At 45.4% G+C, this 24,297-nt stretch overlaps 1 protein-coding gene across 1 annotated transcript in view; it reads right to left on the bottom strand.

Moving 5' to 3' along the window:
- Positions 1-24,297, bottom strand: part of SLC5A2 (solute carrier family 5 member 2) — a 103,971-nt gene that overhangs the window by 38,374 nt on the left and 41,300 nt on the right. Inside the window, exons 4-8 of the mRNA XM_083152183.1 lie at positions 24,042-24,101; positions 21,367-21,471; positions 15,862-15,967; positions 7,322-7,402; positions 123-331 (exon numbers count right to left, since the gene is read on the bottom strand). Of these exons, the coding sequence (XP_083008309.1) occupies positions 123-331; positions 7,322-7,402; positions 15,862-15,967; positions 21,367-21,471; positions 24,042-24,101 (561 nt within the window). The remainder of the gene's footprint in view (positions 1-122; positions 332-7,321; positions 7,403-15,861; positions 15,968-21,366; positions 21,472-24,041; positions 24,102-24,297) is intronic.

Below are 24,297 nucleotides of genomic sequence, written 5' to 3'. Positions count from 1 at the left end.
CCTGGTCTGATTTGTGGTGGTGCCAGCAGGCGAGGTAGTGTGACGCTTGGGTGTGGGGATGAAGAGAAGTTAGTTGGGTGAAGTGGAAAGTTCTGAAAATATACACAACAGAGGTACCACACCTGATCACTGCACCAGTACCAGGTGGACACAATGGTCAGTCCCAATATGAGAGCCGGCCATGGCAGGTCTCCAGAATAAGCATCACGCAACAGGTGTAGAGCATCAGGTCTTGGGGATGCACAAGCAGCTGATATATTACCCACATTGCTTGGTACAGCATCCATATATTTCTCCATGAGAGCACCATAGCCCCCAACCTCCAGAAATGCTGAAAGACACAAACGACACAAGTGGTAAAAATACGGCCTCAATGTTCTTTGGACCTGGTTCAGATCTGACCGCTGTTGTCTGTGAGTAGATAACTGCTACCCCGACAGAAAGAGAACCCGCCCTGTGCAAGTCTGCGATAGGAAATATGTCTATCCGCTAACCTGTTGCACATCCATTCAATTCACTCACCATGGAATCATGGCATGCGCTGACGTCACAGACCCTCCTTGAAAACACCTGGGCACTTCCACAACACGGATGGTATCACCAATGCCGGCTTCCTGCCAGTTAAGCTGCAGCTGTATTGCGTTTATGATCCAAACCCTATTTTGGGCTTGTGCATGCATGTTACCATCCATACACATGCGCAGGCAATTGATAATCGATAGGATTGCGAACTTGCAACACTGTTCTACATCCAATGTCACTGCTATGTCCTGTACCCATAATGTTCTACATGCAATGTCTCTGCCATGTCCTGTACCCATAATGTTCTACATCCAATGTCACTGCCATGTCCTGTACCCATAATGTTCTACATGCAATGTGCCTGCCATGTCCTGTACCCATAATGTTCTACATGCGTTGTCGCTGCCATGTCCTGTACCCATAATGTTCTACATGCGTTGTCGCTGCCATGTCCTGTACCCATAATGTTCTACTTGCAATGCCTCTGCCATGTCCTGTACCCATAATGTTCTACTTGCAATGCCTCTGCCATGTCCTGTACCCATAATGTTCTACTTGCAATGCCTCTGCCATGTCCTGTACCCATAATGTTCTACATGCGTTGTCGCTGCCATGTCCTGTACCCATAATGTTCTACTTGCAATGCCTCTGCCATGTCCTGTACCCATAATGTTCTACTTGCAATGCCTCTGCCATGTCCTGTACCCATAATGTTCTACTTGCAATGCCTCTGCCATGTCCTGTACCCATAATGTTCTACATGCGTTGTCGCTGCCATGTCCTGTACCCATAATGTTCTACATGCAATGTGCCTGCCATGTCCTGTACCCATAATGTTCTACATGCGTTGTCGCTGCCATGTCCTGTACCCATAATGTTCTACATGCGATGCCTCTGCCATTGTAGGGATTGGGGAAAGGGGATAAATGGAAAAACCCGCGCACAAGTTACACCAAATAAATTAACAAGTAATGTAGTTTTAATGTGTGTATATAATAATAGATCCACAATATGTATAATTATAGGTTATGTCACTCATGTGGAGGTGCACCCCTGAGAGTAGAAAATGTACAGATTCAAAAAGAGAAACAAGAAAAAAGTACTCTCCTTTGTTTGGGGGCACGCTTTATCAAATAAAGAAAACTTTGATTTGTAGTATTTATAGATTTTAAAATATAACTTTTAATACTTTACATTTAAAAGGCTGTTGTTGACATAAACATGGACAGACTACATAAAACATAGAGAAGTGGTAGAAACCACTTTTTGAACTCGATAGAGTTCTTCCAGCAATATGTGGCTGGTATAAAATCAAATGTAAATTTTAATGATATAAATCTACATATAGTTAGTTTAATGCACTAACAAATGGGTAGTTTAATGCTAGTAGCGAAATGGATGGGTGTAAAATTAAGTCCGGTCACTCCCAATAAATTGTATGGTGTGTACTGTCCAATACAATATGAAGAAACAGTTATTCAATTTGTGTCAAAATATTTGACGAATATAAATCTTCTAATGTGTGCCGACAACCAGGAAATGCAGTGGTAGCCACTATATATGGTTACAGTGATGCCTTATTGAAAATTAGTGATAAGACATATAGAGACTCCTCAGGCAGAAACAACACAACCACTGCTGTCGTGTCGACCAACTAGTCCTAGTCCCAAGTCGACACCGTTAGTGTGTAGCGTTGATAGCCTGTATGTATGGAGTAACGAATTTACAGAAAATATAGCATCTGCTGTCTCTTTCCCTGGGATAAGGTGCCCTGTTGATAGTTAATCAGTGCAGGGTCTAGCCCAAATCCTTTAGGTAGAGATGAGAGTGCGATTAAATTGAGAGATATAGAGAGTGCTAGAGTAGGGTGTATAGAAGAGACGGCTTATATCCAGTGGGTTAGTACACTGCTGCTCCCCATTGTCTGTGCATTGATAGGGAGTGAGCGGTACTCACCAAAGGATTGCGTTATATAACCAGTGGGATATCTACTATCACTTTAGTGCAAGTGTATGATGCCCTATTGACTAATTGTCAGTGCAGGGTCCTATCAACTCTTGCCCGGGGTGATGAGAGTATCCCTAATCAAAGTTTGTGCAAAAAGGATATAAGTAATAATATTTATAGAAGGGAGGTACTGATAGTACTATGTATATTATATGGTAATTCACCAGTTGCCTCCTATTGCTGCAGGCAAAGGAGACCCTGCACTGACAATTAGTCAATAGGGCATCATACACTGGTTATATAACGCAATCCTTTGGTGAGTACCGCTCACTCCCTATCAATGCACAGACAATGGGGAGCAGCAGCATACTAACCCACTGGATATAAGCCGTCTCTTCTATACACCCTACTCTAGCACTCTCTATATCTCTTTCACTTTAATCGCACTCTCATCTCTACCTAAAGGATTTGGGCTAGACCAGTGGTAGCCAACCCTAGCCCTCGAGAGCTACCAACAGTTCACATTTTCCAGACAACCTAGCTGCTGTACAGCTGCACTCATTAATCACTGATACATTTTAAAAGATCCACAGGTGGAGCTAATTAGCTCACTTGTGATTCTGTGAGGAGACCTGCAAAACATGCACTGTTGGTAGCTCTCGAGGACTAGAGTTGGCTACCCCAGGGCTAGACCCTGCACTGATTAACTATCAACAGGGCACCTTATCCCGGGGAAAGAGACAGCAGATGCTATATTTTCTGTAAATTCGTTACTCCATACATACAGGCTATCAACGCTACACACTCACGGTGTCGACTTGGGACTAGGACTAGTTGGTCGACACGACAGCAGTGGTTGTGTTGTTTCTGCCTGAGGAGTCTCTATATGTCTTATCACTAATTTTCAATAAGGCATCACTGTAACCATATATAGTGGCTACCACTGCATTTCCTGGTTGTCGGCACACATTAGAAGATTTATATTCGTCAAATATTTTGAAACAAATTGAATAATTGTTTCTTCATATTGTATTGGACAGTACACACCATACAATTTATTGGTAGTGACCGGACTTAATTTTATACCCATCCATTTCGCTACTAGCATTAAACTACCCATTTGTTAGTGCATTAAACTAACTATATGTAGATTTATATCATTAAAATTTACATTTGATTTTATACCAGCCACATATTGCTGGAAGAACTCTATCGAGTTCAAAAAGTGGTTTCTACCACTTCTCTATGTTTTATGTAGTCTGTCCATGTTTATGTCAACAACAGCCTTTTAAATGTAAAGTATTAAAAGTTATATTTTAAAATCTATAAATACTACAAATCAAAGTTTTCTTTATTTGATAAAGCGTGCCCCCAAACAAAGGAGAGTACTTTTTTCGGTACTTGTGAGTTATCCGGGCGTCCGATTTTGAAATCGGGTCGGATCGGGTACATCGCATCGCATCGCATGCGACCATCGGATGCGATGCGATGCGATGCGATGACCCGATTTTTCCATAGGAATCAATGTTAAAATGGACTGAGTCCATTTTAACATGGAATTCAATGGGAAAAAGGGTCCTTTTCATACCCCTACTATCCAAGTGGGCATGGAGTTGGATATAAACCTGTGGCGAGCGTAGCGAGCCACCGAGCCCGAAGCGTGGCGAGCGTAGCGAGCCCCGCGAGGGGACACGGAATACCGTTCGCTCGCCACGCTTCGGGCTCGGTGGATCGCTACGCTCGCCACAGGTTTATATCCAACTCCATGCCCACTTGGATAGTAGGGGTATGAAAAGGACCCCTTTTTCCATAGGAACCATTTTAACATTGATTCCTATGGAAAAATCGGGTCATCGCATCCGATGGTCGCATGCGATGCGATGCGATGCGATATCGCATCGCATCGCATCTGATTGTATGCCTTAACTTAAGGCATACAATCAAAAAATCGGACGCCCGGATAACTCACAAGTACCCTTTTTTCTTTTTTCTCTTTTTGAAAATGTCACTGCCATGTCCTGTACCCATAATGTTCTACATGCGATGTCCCTGCCATGTCCTGTACCCGTAATGTTCTACATGCGATGTCCCTGCCATGTCCTGTACCCATAATGTTCTACATCCAATGTCACTGCCATGTCCTGTACCCATAATGTTCTACATCCAATATCACTGCCAATGTCACTGCCATGTCCTGTACCCATAATGCTCTACATCCAATATCACTGCCATGTCCTGTACCCATAATGTTCTACATCCAGTGACATTGGGTACCAGACATGGCAGAGACATTGCATATAGAACATTATGGGTACAGGACATTGCAATATATCTAGATATAGAACTTTACTGTACAGGACATGGCAGTGACATTGGATGTAGAACATTATGGGTAAAAGACATGGCAGTGACATTGGCAGTGATATTGGATGTAGAACATTATGGGTACAAGACATGGCAGTGACATTGGATGTAGAACATTATGGGTACAGGACATGGCAGTGACATTGGCAGTGATATTGGATGTAGAACATTATGGGTACAAGACATGGCAGTGACATTGGCAGTGATATTGGATGTAGAACATTATGGGTACAGGACATGGCAGAGACATTGGCAGTGATATTGGATGTAGAACATTATGGGTACAAGACATGGCAGTGACATTGGCAGTGATATTGGATGTAGAACATTATGGGTACAGGACATGGCAGAGACATTGGATGTAGAGCATTATGGGTAGAGGACATTGGCAGTGACATTGGATGTAGAGCATTATGGGTATAGGACATTGGCAGTGATATTGCATGTAGAACATTATGGGTACAGGACATGGCAGAGACATTGCATGTAGAACATTACGGGTACAGGACATGGCAGTGACATTGGATGTAGAACATTATGGGTACAGGACATGGCAGTGATATTGGATGTAGAGCATTATGGGTAGAGGACATTGGCAGTGACATTGGATGTAGAGCATTATGGGTATAGGACATTGGCAGTGATATTGCATGTAGAACATTATGGGTAGAGGACATTGGCAGTGACATTGGATGTAGAGCATTATGGGTATAGGACATTGGCAGTGACATTGCATGTAGAACATTATGGGTAAAAGACATGGCAGTGACATTGGCAGTGATATTGGATGTAGAACATTATGGGTACAGGACATGGCAGTGACATTGCATGTAGAACATTATGGGTAAAAGACATGGCAGTGACATTGGCAGTAATATTGGATGTAGAACATTACGGGTACAGGACATGGCAGTGACATCTCATGTAGAACATTATGGGTAGAGGACATTGGCAGTGACATTGGATGTAGAGCATTATGGGTATAGGACATTGGCAGTGACATCGCATGTAGAACATTATGGGTACAGGACATGGCAGTGACATTGGCAGTGACATTGCATGTAGAACATTATGGGTAAAAGACATGGCAGTGACATTGGCAGTGATATTGGATGTAGAACATTATGGGTACAGGACATTGACAGCGACATTGGATGTAGAACATTATGGGTACAGGACATGGCAGTGACATTGGCAGTGATATTGGATGTAGAACATTATGGGTACAGGCAGTACTAATTTTCTGGAAAAATAGATTCAGGAACTCCAGGTCTGGGGGTGGATCAATTAAATAAAAAAAAACATATATAATAGAGAGAGGGAGGGAGAGATAGATGTATATATTGTATTTAGAAACAAAGGCACTCACAGGTGACTTTAAAATAAAACTTATCTTATGGAAAGTACATTTTCAGTTCCTGATTATGTCATATTTAATTAGAGGTTCAGGAACTGAGTCCCTGCTGGTTCCTGCTAAAAAATAGCACTGGGTACAGGACATTGCAATATATCTGGATATAGAACATTATGGGTACAGAACACTGTATGTAGATAATTACAGAGCCAGACAAATATATATATTCACTTTGCCTAATCAATGAAATCCACACAACATTACATGTGGTTGCAAATTGTGGATTGGAAGTCCCCTGCTGTAGTCTGATGACTAGGGACAGGATTATATGCAACAAAAAAAGATTGAAATATGCATGCAAAATACTTAAAAACTGCATGAAAAGTGTTAAAATATGCTACATTAAATAATAAAAAAGTTATTTTTAACTTATTTATTTAAAAATCCGCATACAATTAGTTGCAAATAAACCTAGGCCCACAGCATCTGCAGATGTCTAGTGCTATACACAGGATTTGTTTTCTTCCTGGCTGCTACAGCATACTGCAGCGTCCAAAGCTCTTCTTGCATCAACTACACGGACCCTCATCTCCAGCGCCAATGGATCAAATGTCAGCATAGCATGAGAGAGTGGCATAGTGGAAGGCTTCCTCCCTGCACCGCATACTCACTGTGACACGGCATTTCCTCCGCACCGCGTGATGTCACAAACCTTCTGCCCACCTCCTCTGCTGCAGAAGTCTGTCTCTTGGTGTAAAGTCCCAGGCCAGGGGCAGGCAAAGGTTCAGGAGCTTCGTAATGGCATCCGCCCTGACTGACTTTTATCAACATGGATTGGCAGCCTAGAGCAGTGTCAGACATAGCGTACATCCAAGGTTCCCCACTCTGCGCACATATTGCCCAGCCTCTACCACTACCTGGCCAGCAGCAGCAGGGCAAATCAGTGCTGTGACTCGTGGGTGGGAAGAGGGCAGGGCCTAAAATATGCACCATCACTAGGTTTTAGGTAAAATATGCAATAACCAGTGAGAATGGGCTAAATATGCAAATGCATATGCATATATGCAAATGCATATAATCCTGTCTCTACTGATGACATTATGACATCACTGGTTAATTTATTTATGTACTCACCATATACAGATAGAACACAAGCACCTCCAATGATCACAAATGTCTGTACAGTGTCTGTATACATAAGAGCTGCAAGACCACCTTTAGGATAGAAACAAGAAATATGAGCCAAAAAGATTAGACCACCTAGAGAGAGACCACAGAGGTAAGGAAGATTAGACCACCTAGAGCAGGGCTGGGCAACATCGGCCCTCCAGATGTTGGAACTACACATCCCAGCATGCCTTGCATCAGTTTCAGCATGGCCACATAGAAAAACTAATGCAAAGCATCCTGGGATGTGTAGTTCATTAACATCTGGAGAGAGACCAGAGAGACCACAGAGGTAAGGAAGATTAGACCACCTAGAGAGATAGACCACAAAGATAAGGAAGATTAGACCACCTAGAGAGAGACCATAAAGGTAAGTAAGATTAGACCACCTAGAGAGAGGGACCACGAGATGAGGAAGATTAGACCACCTAGAGAGAGACCACAGAGATAAGGAAGATTAGACCACCTAGAGAGAGAGACCACAGAGATAAGGAAGAATAGACCACCTAGAGAGAGGGACCACAGAGATAAGGAAGATTAGACCACCTAGAGAGAGACCACAGACATAAGGAAGATTAGACCACCTAGAGAGAGACCACAGACATAAGGAAGATTAGACCACCTAGAGTGATAGACCATGGAGATAAGGAAGATTAGACCACCTAGAGAGAGACCACAGAGATAAGGAAGATTAGACCACCTAGAGTGATAGACCATGGAGATAAGGAAGATTAGACCACCTAGAGAGAGAGAGAGACCACTGAGATAATGAAGATTAGACCATCTAAAGAGAGAGAGACCACAATATGAGTAAATCAGAGAGAGACCACTTTATTGGCAATAAGGATTAGGCCGCCTACAGAGATTACCCTATTAACAACTATGAGTAGACCACCTATATACACCACCAGATGGCCACCTACTGTATATAAAGACCACCTAATGTTAAAGAAGAATTAGACCAGTAAGAGGGATAATCTTCCTAGCCAGTCGTTCATCATCTGCAAAGATACTCTATCAGTCACTTCATTGGTTACCTGTATTCTACCGTATTTAATACAAAATCCTTTTACTTACACACAAAGCCATAAACCAAACTACACCAACATACATCTCTTCTCTTATCTCAAAATATCTTCCAACGCGACCTCTTCGCTCCTCACAAGATCTGCGTCTCTCATCCACACTTATTACTCGCTCCTATTAAAAATTGCAGGACTTTCTTTGGGCTGCATCCACTCTATGGAATGGTCTTCTACAAACAAAAGAATCTTCTTCAGTCTTTAAACTTACAAGCGTTCCATGAAAACTCACCTCTTCAGGCAGCTTATCAAATTCCAGAACCAGCCCAGCCTATAACCTTCATATACCATTCCTATCTAATCACATCCCCAATGTATAGTCCACACATATCAACTCTCTTTCATGTTCACATTTTCCATCACCGTATCATACAGCACACCGGGATTCGTGGAATTAATTCAATAAAGAATATCTATCCTTGTGTTGCAATGCCTATTTCCCTATAGATTGTAAGTTTGCGAGCAGCTCCCTCATACCTTTGACTGTCTGTAAATACCCGATTTGTTGTATCACTGTCTCCTATTGTAAAGCGCAACGGAATATGCTGCGCTATAAAAAACTGTTAATAATAAAATAATAATACTGTCCAACACACCCTATTTTCTTGGTTCCATACTGTCCCACACATCCTCATCTCTAGGTGCCATACTGTCCCACACAACCCTATCTCAAGATTCCATGCTTTCACACTCAGACCCATCTCTAGGTTCCATACTGTCCAGCATATCCTTATCTCTAGTTTCCATACTGTCCTGCACATCTCCATTTCAAGGTTCCATACTGTCCTGCACATCATCATTTCTTAGTTCAATACTGTTTCACACATCCCTTTCTCTAGGTTCCATACAGTCCAGCACATCCTCATTTCTTGGTTCCATGCTGTCCCACAAATCTTCCTTTTTAAGTTCTATACTGTCCCTCACATTGCCATCTCTGGGTTCCATACAGACCAGCCCATCCTCATCTCTGGGTACCAAACTGTCCAGCACATCTTCATACCTAGGTTCCATACTGTCTTACACATCTTACTCTCTAGGTTCCATACTGTCCCACACATCCTCATCTCTAGGTTCTGCACTGTGGCACACATCTTCATCTCTAGGATCCATACTCTCCCACAAATCTTGCTCTCTCTAGGTTCCATACAGTCCCGCACATCTTTTTCTCTAGGTTCCATACTGTTCAGCACAGCCTAATTTCTTGGTTCCATACAGTCCAGCATATGTTTCTCTCTAGGTTCCCTACTGTCCAAAATATCCTTATCTCTAGGTTCCATACTGTCTCACACATCCTCATTTCTTGGTTCCATACTGTCCCACACATCTTCCTATCTAGGCTGCATACTGTCCAGCACATTTTCATATTTTGGTTCCATACAGTCCAGCACATCTTCATATTTTGGTTCCATACAGTCCAGTATGTCCTCATTTGTGGGTTCAAAGCTGTCCCACAAATCTTCCTCTCTAGGTTCTATAATATCCTGCACATCCTCAATTCTAGGTTCCATACTGTCCAACACATCTCCATCTCTGGATTCCATACTGTCCAGCACATCTTCATCCATAGGTTTCATACTGTCTCACATATCTTCCTCTCTGGGTTCCATACTGTCCAGCACATCTTCCTCTCTGGGTTCCTATTGTCCAGTACATCCTAATTTCTTGGTTTAATACAGTCCAGCACATTCTTATCTCTAAGTTCCATACTGTCCAGCACATCCTTATCTGTAGGTTTCATACAGTCCAGCACATTCTTATCTCTAAGTTCCATACTGTCCAGCACATCCTCATTTCTTGGTTCCATACTGTCCCACATATCTTTCTCTATAGTAATTATACAGTCTAGCACATCCTTAGCTCTAGGTTCTAAAATGTCCAGCACATCTACCTCTATAGGTTACATACTGTCCAGCAGTTCGTTATCTCTAGGTTCCATACTGTCCCACACATCCTCATTTCTTGGTTCCATACTGTCCCGCACATCTTTTTCTCCAGGTTCCATACTGTACAGCACATAATCATCTCTATGTACAATACTGTCCGTACATCTCCATGTCAAGGTTCCATACTGTCCAGAAATCCTAATATCTAGGTTCCATATTGTCCTGCACATCTTCCTCTCAAGGTTCTATACTGTCCAGCACATCCTCATTTATTGGTTCCATACTATCTAGCACATCTTCCTCTCAAGGTTCTATACTGTTCAGCACATCCTCATTTATTGGTTCCATACTATCTAGCACATCTTCCTCTCTAGGTTCTATACTATCCAGCACATCCTAATTTCTCGGTTCCATACAGTCCAGCTTATCTTCCTCTCTAGATTCCATACTGTCCAGCACATACTCATTTATTGGTTCCATAGAGTCCAGCACATCTTCCTCTCTAGGTTCCATACTGTCCCGCACATCTTCATTTCTTGGTTCCATACTCTCTCACATATCTTCCTCTCTTGGTTCAATACTGTCCCGCACATCCTTCTCTCTAGGTTCCATACTGTTCCGCACATCTTCCTCTCTAGGTTCCATACTATCCATCACATCTTCCTCTCTAGGTTCCATACTATCCATCACATCTTCCTCTCTAGGTTCCATACTATCCATCACATCTTCCTCTCTAGGTTCCATACTATCCATCACATCTTCCTCTCTAGGTTCCATACTATCCACCACATCTCCCTCTCTAGGTTCCATACTGTTCCGCACATCTTCCTCTCTAGGTTCCATACTATCCATCACATCTTCCTCTCCAGGTTCCATACTGTCCAGCACATCCACATCTCTTCCTCTCTTGGTTCAATACTGTCTAGCACAGCTTTATCTCTAGGTTCCATACTGTTCAGTTTATCTTTCTCTTTAGGATCCATACTGTTCCACACATCTCCATCTTTGGGTTCCATACTGTGGCCAGAAACCCCATCCCACATGGACAAAATGGATGCCACAGCACTGAAGGGTTTAATCCCTGTGCTGTGGCAAAATCGTTACAGGAAAGTGGGCACGTGACAGGTTTAAAATGTGTTGTGCAGCACTAGCTGGGCCAGGTCCCCTACTGTAGTGCTGCTGTGAGGTGAGCACCAGTCACAAAGCATGTATAAAATATATCAAATGTATTATTATATGTTATAAGAAGTGTACCACAGATGTATTTTTAAAAGTAAATTGCATTCTGTTTGTAACTTTCTGGAGGAAGGAATCCAGCAGAGTCTGTGATGAGGAAATTAGATGCTTATTGTTATTTCCTAGCAGAATGTCTGGTGAATGACCCCTGTGGGCAGGGCTGGCAACAGAAATCTTGGGGCCCTGTACAATTATATTTCTGGGGCCCCCACCTAATCCCAAATCCATACAACCCTCGGTACTTATGTAATATCTGGGCTCCCGTTTTTCTTATGAGACCGTGTCCGCTCGCCACGCTTCGGGCATGGTGGCTCGCTGCGCTCGCCACACTATATAAAATCAGCTCCATGCGTAGTTGGATAGTAGGGGTATGAAAAAATGGTGTGCATTTAACATGGGAGTCCAGATAATACATAAGTACCCAACCCTCTTCTGTATGAGCCTCATTTAACCTTTCGCTGCTCCAGATCCTGCTTTCAGGTGCAGACTTCTCTCGTTCTCAGTCGTGTTGGCCTGGCTCCTGGCTGCTGCCTTCTGCTGGCCTGTTACTTTCACAAAAGAAACCCAAGCACTACAAGCAGGCATGGAACAGACGACCCGCGCATGTGCTATAAACTACAGGAGCCAGAGACTGAGGCTACAGTGCCAGCGGCTGGTATGGCTGTGCACCTGCGGCCACAGGCCATGTGCACACACAGAGTAGATGGCTCTGAGCACCGAACGGCAGGGTGCACACAGCAGTAGCACACAGTGCCAGTCAGACTCAGCCAAACACAGATGGTGCACAGTAGACAGCCTGTCTGCGAGGGTCATGACAGGCCAGCGGCTGTGATGGGGCATGGAAGCTCTGGGGCCCTTGAGATTGCTGGGGCCCGTCACACTTGTCCTCCTTGACCCCCCTGTCGCCTGCCCTGGCTGTGTGCCAAGTGTTTGTAGTAACAGGAGACTTCTGTGTTTCTTTATGTAGTAAAGTACTGCCTCAGTTAAGAGAATATCAAATGATCGCCACATTTTTTGGAAGTTAAATACTGCATAGTGGGTGGAGTCAGTAACGGACAGTTACTGATGGTAACTGGGAATCCCCTATTGGCCAGGTCCTGTGAGACCAAGAACCACCGTCTGAGGACCCGAAGGTCTTAGCCAGAGCGCAGGGCAGAAATTGGTAGCAGGCAGTGGGAGATCCCAGTCGCCTTTTCGGTCACCCAACTGGAGAAGCCTAGTTACTCAGGGAGGAGTAACTGCAGCAAGGAGAACGCGCAAGATGGCAGACTTCAGAATGTCAAAGGCCTACCTTGAGATCTTATGTCGGGAAAGGGTGTGGATATCCCTTTAAAAGCAACTGTAAGCGTAATGAGGGCGGTGCTCATGCGCTTGGAGGAGTTGAGTCGGGAGGAGGTGCAACACGCTGCCAGCGACAGCGTCCAAGAGCACAACTCTGCAGAGGACGTTCACCTGGACCCGGTGAGACTTAAAAGCCCCAGCCCCCTCCAGCAGCAGCCATGTTTCCCAACATTAGCTAGCAGGACCAGGATCCCAACGTCCCAGGTGGAGTGACACGGATAGCCTAGCAGAATGGTTAGCGGAACTAGGGAAAAGGGAAATGGAGCAAGGACGCTTGATCATCATCCAGAGGTGGCATAATGAGTGGGCACCACAGGCCGTGGTACTCCGAGAGCCAGTGCCAACTGCTGCTACCAGAGCGGTATGGATCCAGTTTGCAAATTTGCCAACAGCAATGGGGACATTGATGGACATTTGCAAGTTTTTGAGAGGACTTGTAAACTCCATGATTTACCCAAACAGGAGTGGATAAGACACCTTTTGCCCACCCTGCATGGAGAGGCCTTGGAGGCCTATCGAGGAGTGGCCAATGAGGACTGTGGGGACTATTGGCCCTCCTCCAATGCTTTTTTTTATCACTCCTGAGTCCTACAGGAAAAAGTTCCGGGACTTGCCTAAGAATCCTGGCAGCACCCACGAGCAGTTTGCCACCCAGCTTCGGCAGTACTTGGTGAAGTGGGTGAAGGAATCAAAGGCCACAACATGGGACACCCTGATTGACCTGATCTGCAGGGAGCAGTTTTACCACAGGTGTGCCCAGGAAGTGAAGGAGTGGGTGCTAGATCGGGAGCCACCCAGCGTAAAGATGGCTGCCCAGCTAGCGGACAAGTATGTGTCAATTCGGTCACAGGGACTGAAATGCCCAAGTAGAAGCCCACTCCAAAGGACTGTACCACCAGGGGAACACCCCTCTTCAGCTCATCACCCCCCAAAGCAAGCACCTTCCAACCCGGGTTCTCTTGGCCAGCAATCGCCCCGCAGCGTCCCTGCAAGTAATTAGGGATCATTGGAGCCCCGACTGATCAAGAAGTGCTACAGCTGTGGGAAAATTGGACATCTGAGGACTGTCCCACACTGCCAGCACCCCAGACTCGTGCTCCAAATCTGAGTGCTGGAGCCCGGCTTGCTTGCTTGCTTAACCCATGGAGATGAGCCCACAGAGACAGTCAGTCCGATGGAATGTGGTGGGAAGCAGGCAGACTCTGCGGAGAGAGTCACCTGCATGATCAAGCGGCCCTTACAAAGTATGTGGTGGCACTTACAGCTGGTCCAAGTGGGGCCCCTGCAGGGAGGAGGCCTGAGAGACTCAGGGGGCTCAATCACAGTAGTTAGACCCTGCCTTATTGATCCTGCTGCAGTATTGCAGGGTCACATTGCCAAAGTAACAATGGCAGATGGAATGGAGTGAGAGGTCCCCATGGCAAGGTTCTACCTGGACTGGGGAGCTGGACAAGAGTTGCGAGAATTTGCCATCATGGATGGCCTCCCAACCAATGTAGTCCTGGGGAATGTTCTTGATGGTGGAATCGTTAATATGTTTGCTAATGCTGTCACCTGAAGTCAAGCTGCCAGACTACAGTCCTTACCATCGACATCAGCACAGCCCAGCCCAGCCCAGAGGAACAGACTGCAGTGGCCAGACAACTGCCAGCACAGCCAACCACAGTATCAACCAGCCCAGTAGTCCCTGACTCTAGTGACATAGCTTACAGGAGTGTAAGGGTCTTCCCAAGACAGTGGACTGTACACCTGCTTGTGAGTTGGCATTCCAGTTGCTGACGGAGGCTCTGGTACCAGCTCCAGTGCTGATGACGCATACTTATTACCAGACCTTGTGGTACGAACTATTGGACTGGGAGCAGTACTGAGCCAGGAGGAGCCATATGGGCAGGAGCACCCTGTGGCTTGTGTGAGCAGGATACTACTATGGTGGGAGGTGGGGTATGCCACAATTTGGACACACTGGGTGGCAATTGTGTGTGCAGCGGACCAGCTTTGTCACTGTTGGGGCAAATGGTACCCCAGAGTGGTGAAGGATCCCCCACCAGTTAAAGGTTTGCAACCTACCTTGGTGGAAGCAGACTGTTGTGGTGGAGCCTTGGACTTGGACATTATGGTGATTGTGTGGATATTCGGTACCAACAAGAAAAGGCCCACTACAATTTGGAGGAACTGTCTCGGCTGGAGCCAAAGCCCCCAGGTCTGTCCCCTTTGACTGAAGAGACTGAGTCAAATCATTGGGACATGGCCCTCTGGTTTCCCACTTGAATGGAGGGGAGTGTGGCCAGAGATCCCGTCCCTCATAAACAAAATGGACGCCACATCACTGAACGGTTTGGAAAAATCATATCCGTGGTTCCGGATGCCATGTGGTAGGAGTCTGGTGGTGGCAGCGATATCCCCACCCACTATGTAGTGGGTGGAGTCATTAACAGGTGGTTACTGATGGTAATAGGGAATCCCTGTTTGGCCAGGTCCTGTGAGACCAGGAACTGCCATCTGTGGACCCGAAGGGCATAGCTAGAGCACAGGGCAGGCATCCAGGTCACACATACTGTCCAGCACATCTTCATCCCTAGGTTCCAAACTGTCCCACACATCTTACTCTCAAGGTTACATACTGTTCCGCACTCATTTCTTGGTTCCATACTGTCCTGCTCACCAACTTCCACTTGTATTGTGCTTTCCCTCCTCTGTCTGCCTTGTTCTCTCTTCTCTTGGTCTTTCCTGACAGACAATATCATGCCATCACCACCAGTGCTAGATACAGTATGCACTCTAATAACCGGCAGTGGTATCAGCCACTCCACTTGCTCTCACCCCAGCTACACCACTGGTGCCACATACACAGAGACCTCCACATCATGGGTGTGCGAGGTATTTAATCCATTTAAGAGGCCAGATTGGGAAGAGGAGACAGAAGTGACATTCCCAATTACACCCAGCGTGTAGCTAAGCTGCTTACCTGTCACAGTGTATATGGTGGTGATCACCAGCAGGGCTATAACAGACACATATATATTCCAGCCCAATGCCACCTGTATAAAGACTGCCCCAGAAAACATGTCCACCTGATGGAAACAAGAGGCTGTAAGGATCCAGTGTGACTGGAGCATACATTTATAGAAGCACTATGGCTGTGTCCCCAATCATAGCCTCAGCTTGATCCAGCCAAGACACCACAATCCTATCATCTCTCAGCAACTTCCTCCCCCCCCAATGTTTGTGGTTCTACTTGTGTGCATGAGATTGGCTGTTGGGGAGTGAGCAAGAGCATGAGGGTAGCTGCCTTTAGTAACTGTGCCTGAAGCATGGCGAGGGAAGGGAGCCCATGGAGGCCGGATGTCGGGGTGTGAGCGAGAGCCTGGGGGGAAATATTCATGTGTGCGAGTGAGAGCATGGGGGGGGGGGGGGATTTGTCGGTGTGTGAGCGAGTGCATGGGGCAGTTGTTGGTGTATGAGCAAGAGAATGGGGGCAGTTGTTGGTGTGTGTGCGTGAGCGAGCATGGGGGCAGTTGTTGGTGTGTGAGCAAGAGCAGGGGGGCAGTTGTTTTGTGAGAGAGTGCATAGGGGCAGCTGCCTTTAGTAAGCGTGTCTGAAGTGTGGCGATGGAATGGAGCCCATAAGGGTTCATTTGGGGTCCCATGTCTGGACCTTGCTCCTCCCCCTGCTGTCACATATCATGCGCTTGTGACATCAGTGGTCCTTTAGGCTGGTAGGATTTAGACCATGTTGCTATCCCTCCCATTATCAACAATGCCTCCATACCCTCCAACATGACCCATCCCATTAGGTACAAAATGCTCTGATTCTGGACTTTTTCCTTAATATAGGATTGCCTTCACCAGTGGTGGAACACTGTTCTCATCACTGAACAAGTTCAACACAGGTGACTGCAATTATCAATTAAGAAAGAAGTCCAGAAACAGAGCATTTTGTGCCTAATGGAATGGGTCATGTTGGAGGGTATGTGCCTCCTAATGTGTTTGAGGTTGATCCCAGGGCAGTGGAACCTTTTATCTCTGTATGGGGCATAGATATTACACCCAGTAATCATCAGTTCTTATTGCTGCTAATCGCATCATTAGTAACACAGTCATTTAGGATTGAAAAGAGACCTCAGTCCATCAAATTCAACCCATATAACTAGTCTAGTCGTTCCTAGGCTAGGTCGTAACTATATGATTCCCTTTGTAGCAAGAAATGTATCCAGTATTACTTTAAACTCATTTACCGTGCTTGCTGTTACCACATATTCTGGCAAAGAATTCATGAACTTAACCGCTCTTATGGTGAAATATCCCCTCCTCAATTCAGTCCGAAATTTTATTTCCTCATCCTTAGTGCATGCCCCTCATGTCCTCAGTAAAGTCTTGTTACTGAATAAGTCATCTCCCAGCTCCTTGTGATTTTCAATCCTATATTAGAACATAGTAATCATATCCCCTCTCAGGCCAGTATTCAATGCCCCAGATTCGCCGTAGTTTACAGCGAATATGGCATTTATCCGGGCTAACGGCAAATTTTTCCTCTGAAAAAACGACCCAGGTTAATTACCTTACTCAGTTTTGTGTCATCTGCGAATATTGCAATATTACTTTGCAGGCCATCACCTATATCGTTTATGAATATATTAAACAAGGTGGGACCCAATACTGATCCTTGTGGTACACTGCTTTCCACCCTCCTCCAAATCGAGAATTGCCCACTTCTCTCTGTTCCTGATCGTATAACCAATATTTTATCCAATTACAGATGCCTTCCCCTACCCCCAGGTTGGCAACTTTAATCAACAACCTTTTATGCGGGACCGTGCCAAACGCATTAGCAAAATCAAGGAGAATTACTGATTCCCTAGGTCCACATTCTTGCTGACCCCTTCATCAGGGGTGAATTTAGGGATCAGGCCACCCCTAGGCACAACTATTTTAATGTAATACTTATTAACTGTAGCCCACCTTAATATTTTTTTAAGCTGCCTGCACTGCTCACTGTACGGAGGACCCGGAGGGAGGGAGTCCGGGAGTTGGAGGTTCTTTATTAGCAGGCTCAGTCAGTCTCTCTCACAGTCTCACACTGTGACTGACTGAGCACAGGGAACTGTGCGCCACTCAGCTCATCTGCTGTACCCACCCATTGGATACACAGCAGCCAATAGGTTGTGTGTATAGGGTAGCCAATGGGTGCAGGTGGCAGTGAGCCTGAGCCAATTCCTGGACGCGCAGGAGGACCGTCGGAGTCGGACCCTGCAGATAACCGGTATTGTAATGTGCATGGCAAAGCAGGTGGGCAGCGGTGGCTGACCAGCGGCGCTGCTGCCGACATATGATAAATCAGGTCGGCAGCAGCAGCACCGCTCGTCATACGCCGCTGCCCACCTGCTCTGTCATGCTTCCATTTAACAGAATGTCAGCCTGCCTGCCGCCCTTAAGTGGTGCTGCCCTGAGGCCCATGCCTCACGGGCCTAGGCACAAATCTGGCACTGCCCTTCATAGAAACTAATTAGGTTTGTTCGGCATGATCTATTTTTAACAAACCCATGCTGTTCCTTACTTATCACCTTGTTGTGTGCTAGGACATTTTGGATGCCATCTCTAACTATCCTATAATATTTCCCCCACAATGGATGTTAGGCTGACCTGTCTATAGTTTGCCGGGTTTGTTTTACTACCCTGCTTCAGTATTGGTACAACATTCGCTGAACGCCAGTCCCTCGGTATCATCCCTGATGCTTCCTTGGAGATCAGGAATAATGGTAGCGCTAGTACAGAGCTCCGTTACCTTAGCAACCTCGGATACATTTCATCCGGACCTGGTGATTTGTTAACATTCAGACCAAGTAATATATTTTTAACTACTTCTTCACTTAAACATAAAATTGGGGAATTATCAAGGGCTATGCTTCTCCCTGTTGAAAAACGTCTGAGGAATCTTCCCTTGTAAATATCATTTACTCTCTTCCTCCTCCATAATCAGGATACCATTCTTGTTTTTTAATGGGCCAATATTCTCTTTCCTTAGCCGTTTCCCATGTATATAGCTGTAGAATATCTTTGGAATTGATTTGCTATCTGAGGCTATTTTCCTTTCAGTTTCTAATTTTCCCCCCTCGATGATGTTTTTACACTTCTTATAACATTCCTTATATATGGCAAATGATTCCACTGACCCCTCCTGCTTGTATGTATTAAAAGCCCTTTTTTTCTCTACCATCTCAACTTTGACCTTATTATTAAGCCACATTGGATTACGTTTCCTCTTGTTTCATTTGTTAAATTTAGGTATAAAATGATTAGTGCCATCACACAGTATATTCTTAAACGTTTCCCATCTTTCTGTGGTATTAATATATGAATAGCATAATCAAGTCTGTGCCTTTTAAGGCTTCCTCAAACTTCTCAAAGCTAGCCTTTCTAAAGTCTAAAGCATGGATCCCGCCTGTATACCTTTCTTTGGTAAAATTCAAATCAAACGTGATTATATTATGATCACTGTTCCCCAATGTCTCCCTTATGGTTATGTTAGGGAGAATGTCCCCATTTTTACTTATTAGAGGGTCCAGGATGTTGTTATTTCTAGTTGGCTTCTCGATAAACTGAGATAGATACAGATTATTTAAGGTTTCCAAAAAAGCATTTCCCTTGGCTGCATTACATGTCATATCTTCGCAAATGATGTCTGGGTAATACCAACGTCCCCTAGTCTGGCTGCTTTTTCTATCTGTAATATGTTAAAGTCGAGTTGCACACACATTTTAGGATAGTATGGCCGCCATTGTGGTTCGCAGAGTTGCGCAAATAAAGTATATATACCCGAGTCTGTGTGACAAAGTGGACCAGAAGCGCAGCCATACTATTACACATAAATTCATAATACCATACTTACACCAAATAAAATATAGTTAATTAAAGATTTAGAGCACTACACATAGTTTAATCAGCATTACATACTTCCGTCTGTATAATGTTTGGTACCGTTACGTTCCGTTTCTCATGCGCAGTACTCCGGTCGTTGCGAAGTTCTTGCAACTCATATGGTCCGATAATTACAGACAAAATCTATATTTCAAGGACTATTTCTGTTAAAATGTGTGTGACAAAAGAATCTAGATATAACCGGTTCTTGTTGCTATTTACGACCGACGACGATGCCAACACACAAAAGGACTCCAAAGTTCACTCACCCTGCACCTATCCAAACCAGGTGTAATACTTTGCCCCAATCACTGAGGACTGGACATTCGAACCCTGACCAATAGGAATGGCCTTTGACCTCCCCCTTCTGACCCTATAAGATAGCTAACCCTGGGCGGCCTCGGTCACTTCGGCACTGCTTCTATCCCTCACCATTGACCGGGCTATAGTTCAATCTGAATATAGTGAGCTCCGACCGGACTGCGCTGCACATATTTGAGACGGTAAACGGTTGCATTTATTGTATTGTTGGCTGATTGTATCCTGTGCCTGTTTTCTTTCCCCAGTAGAGTTTGAATTGTATTATTATTGTTAGATAATTGTATCACGTGTTACCCTGTATTTTCTTATTTCTGTAATCCCCTTTTGTCCATTAGGGACTAAATACACTATTTACGGAGAATCTATCTCCTCACTTGTTATATCGTGGTCTCGTCTAAATTATTCGCATCTAGCGATAAGGTGTATTACGGACATTGTCCTTAAAAGTGTATTCGCAGATTAGAGACAAAGTACTGCGAAGGGATCTCCTATTAATGCATTGATTCAAGCGTGTACAATACACGGTAAAGGTACGCTACGCTTTGTTCGCATGTAGCTAGGAATAAAGGGTACGCAAGTTACGGAAAAAGTACGTAACCTACGCTTTTCACTTATTGTTCTTTGGTCATATTAAATATCGGAATTGATAATTAGGAGGTCCCTTTCCCCTTCCGCATGAATGTTCGGTGGCTTATAGCATGTACTACTTTTTTTCGCATTCCTATTATTACCTATAATTACCACCCATATAGATTCTACCAACTCCCCTGTTCCCATGGGTGTATCCTCCCTTTGACGAGGTTTCAGAGAAGTTTTAACATATAAGAACACATTCCCTTCCCTTCTACCTATTCTGCTTTTATTTTAAACAGACTATAACCCTCTAAGTTAGCCTCCCACTCATGTAAATCATCCCATCCCACCCATTTCCGTTATACCACCACGTAGATAGCAAAGTCTTTTTCCGACAAAAGGGTCTCGGGCTCCCCCATTTTACCACCTAAACTTCTAGAATTTAAATAAAGGCATTTCAGATTTTACTTCCCCATATATATATGGTTCCTATTAGAGAGTGTCATCCCATTTCCTGGATATATATATATATATATATATATATTAAAAATCTCACACACACACACACACACACACACACACACACACACACACACACACCATCTTAATACAGAGATGTTCTGGGAGAAGAGCAGTAAAGGCAGCACATGCAGCATACTTACAGATATTTTAGTAAATATATACATGGCTAATGATAGTACAGATAGATATAGCTGGATTCGTTGCCCTCCAAAGCGTTTCTTCAAGTACTCCGGCATAGTCATTACCTGTTCGGAGGAACAGAACTTTAATGATAGACTCTGAGAATGAGCCTAATAATATATCTATATATTGATGCTCCCCCTCCATGTGACCCCATCCTATGTTCTGTAATAGGAGGCAACCCCCCCCCCCCCGCTCCTTTATCTCTACTGCGTATGCGCTTATGGGGAACCTTGATCAGTCTGTGCCACTGTTGGAGTTCATCACCATCTACCTCTCTGTGTGTCTCCCCTGGAGAACCTTCCTCAGTCTGTGCTGGAGATCCTCACAATCTCCCTCTCTGTGTGTCTGTCGTGGAGAATCTTCCTCAGACTGTGCTATCTCTGGATAACCCTCCTCAGTCTGTGTCATTGGTGAAGATTCATTCTCTCTCTCTCTCTCTCCCTCTCTCTCTCTCCCTCTCTCTCTCTCTCTCCCTCTCTCTCTCTCCCTCTCTCTCTCTCTCTCCCTCTCTCTCTCTCCCTCTCTCTCTCTCTCTCTCTCTCTCTCTCTCTCTCTCCCTCTCTCTCTCTCTCTCCCTCTCTCTCTCTCCCTCTCTCTCTCTCCCTCTCTCTCTCCCTCCCTCCCCAGTCTGTGCCATTGGTGGAGATCCTCACCATCTCCCTCTCTGTGGCCCCCTGGAGAACTTAAGTCTGTGCCATAGCTGGAGATCCGCACCAACTCCCTCTTTGTGGGTCTCTCCCCTGGAGAACCTTCCTCAGCCTGTGCTGGAGATCCTCACAATCTCCCTCTCTGTGTGTCTACCGTGGAGAATCTTCCTCAGACTGGTCCATAGCATCAAGATCCTCACCATCTCCCTTTCTGTGTGACTTCCCTGGATAACCTTTCCCAGTCTGTGTCGTACAGTAGGTGGAGATCCGCAAAATCCCCTTCTCTGTGTTTTCCCCCTTGGAGACCCTTTCTCAGTCTGTGATGGTGATGCTCATCATCTCCCTCTCGGTGTCCCTCCTGGAGAACCTTTCCTAGTCTGTGCCATTGGTGGAGAACCTCACCATCTCTCTCTCTGTCCCCTGGAGAACCTTTCCCAGTCTGTGCCATTGGTGGAGATCCTCACCAACTCCCTTCTCTGTGGCCCCCCTTGAGAACCTTCCTCAGTCTGTGCTGGAGATCCTCCCCATCTACCTCTCTCTGTGTGTCTCCCATAGAGAACCTTCCTCAGTCTGTGCCATAGCTAGAGATTCTCACCAGATCCCTCTATGTGGCCCCCTGGAGAACCTTCCTCAATCTGTGCCATAGTTGGAGATTCTCACCAACTCCCTCTTTGTGGCCCCCCTGGAGAACCTTCCTCAGTCCGTGCTGGAGATCCTCACCATTTGCCTCTGTGTGTGTGTGTGTCCCCCCATGGAGAACCTTCCTTAGTCTGTGCCATAGCTGGAGATCCTCACCTGCTTCCTCTCTGTGTGTCTCCCCTGGAGAACCTTTCGCAGTATAAAGTATTCCAGGATATCCTCCCCAGCTGCCTCTGTGTGTCCTCCCCATGGAGAACCTTGCTCAGTCTGTGCTGGAGATCCTCCCCATCTCCCTTTCTGTGCGTGCCCCCCATGGAGAACCTTCCTTAGTCTGTGCCATAGCTGGAGATCCTCACCATCTGCCTCTCTGTGTGTCACCCCTGGAGAACCCTTTGTAGTCTAAAGTATTCAAGGAGATCCTCCCCAGCTGCCTCTTTGAACCCCCCCAAGGAGAACCTTCCTCAGTCTGTGCCATAGCTGGAGATCCTCACCATCTGCCTCTCTGTGTGTCACCCCTGGAGAACCCTTTGTAGTCTAAAGTATTCAAGGAGATCCTCCCCAGCTGCCTCTTTGAACCCCCCCCAAGGAGAACCTTCCTCAGTCTGTGCCATAGCTGGAGATCCTCACCATCTGCCTCTCTGTGTGTCACCCCTGGAGAACCCTTTGTAGTCTAAAGTATTCAAGGAGATCCTCCCCAGCTGCCTCTTTGTACCCCCCCCCCTCCCCCCAAGGAGAACCTTCCTCAGTCTGTGCCATAGATGGCGATCCTCACCATCTGCCTCTCTGTGTCACCCCTGGGGAACCTTTTGCAGTCTGGAGTATTCTGGGAGATCCTTTACCTTCTCTTTCTCTGTGCCACTCTGGATAATCTTCCCCAATCTGTGGCACTCCTGTATATCCTCCCCCTCTATGTATGTCACTATCAAAAAACCTTCTTTCCTTTCTCTGTGCTACTCCTGCAGAACCTTCTGCAACCAGTGCCACCCCTGTAGATCCTCCACATTCATCTATTTGTATGTGACTGCTGGAGAACATTCATTGGTTCTTGTTTAGTTTCACGGCGGCAGCATGGCCGCCCGCTACTTCCAGGTTCAGCGCTCGGAAAACTATCTAAAATAAAGTCCACGCCAACGTGAATTGGTTCATACCCCCACTAACCACGATGGCATGGAATTGATTTTAGATAGCGTGGTGAGCATAGCGAGCCACCGAGCCCGTAGCGTGGACGAGCGAAGCGAGCCCCGCAAGAGGACACAGACGCTGCTGCTGTGAAACTAAACAAGTACCCATTCATTTATCTCTATGAGCTGCTTAATATCTATGTTAATGTTTTATTTTCTTCTTACCTCAGCTGTCAGATAAACAGGAACAAAAATCCAACCCATGAGTAATACCACAAAGAGAGCCTGGAAGAGAGAGACCGGGAGATACAGTAAGCAATAGAAGTGTATGATGTAAGCATGGTGCTATTATATCATTCTGAAACATGGTAATATGTGCTGGGTGTGAGGGTACGAGTTCCTCAATCACTCAGACACCGAGCAGATGAAACCAAAATATGGTTTATTTTCCACAGCACGCACAAATAGACAATAAACAGTG

The sequence above is a fragment of the Crinia signifera genome, chromosome 7 (assembly GCF_055691185.1).
Source record: "Crinia signifera chromosome 7, ASM5569118v1, whole genome shotgun sequence".
Taxonomy (NCBI): Eukaryota; Metazoa; Chordata; class Amphibia; order Anura; family Myobatrachidae; genus Crinia; species Crinia signifera.
This window is presented reverse-complemented; position numbering and strand designations above follow the sequence as displayed.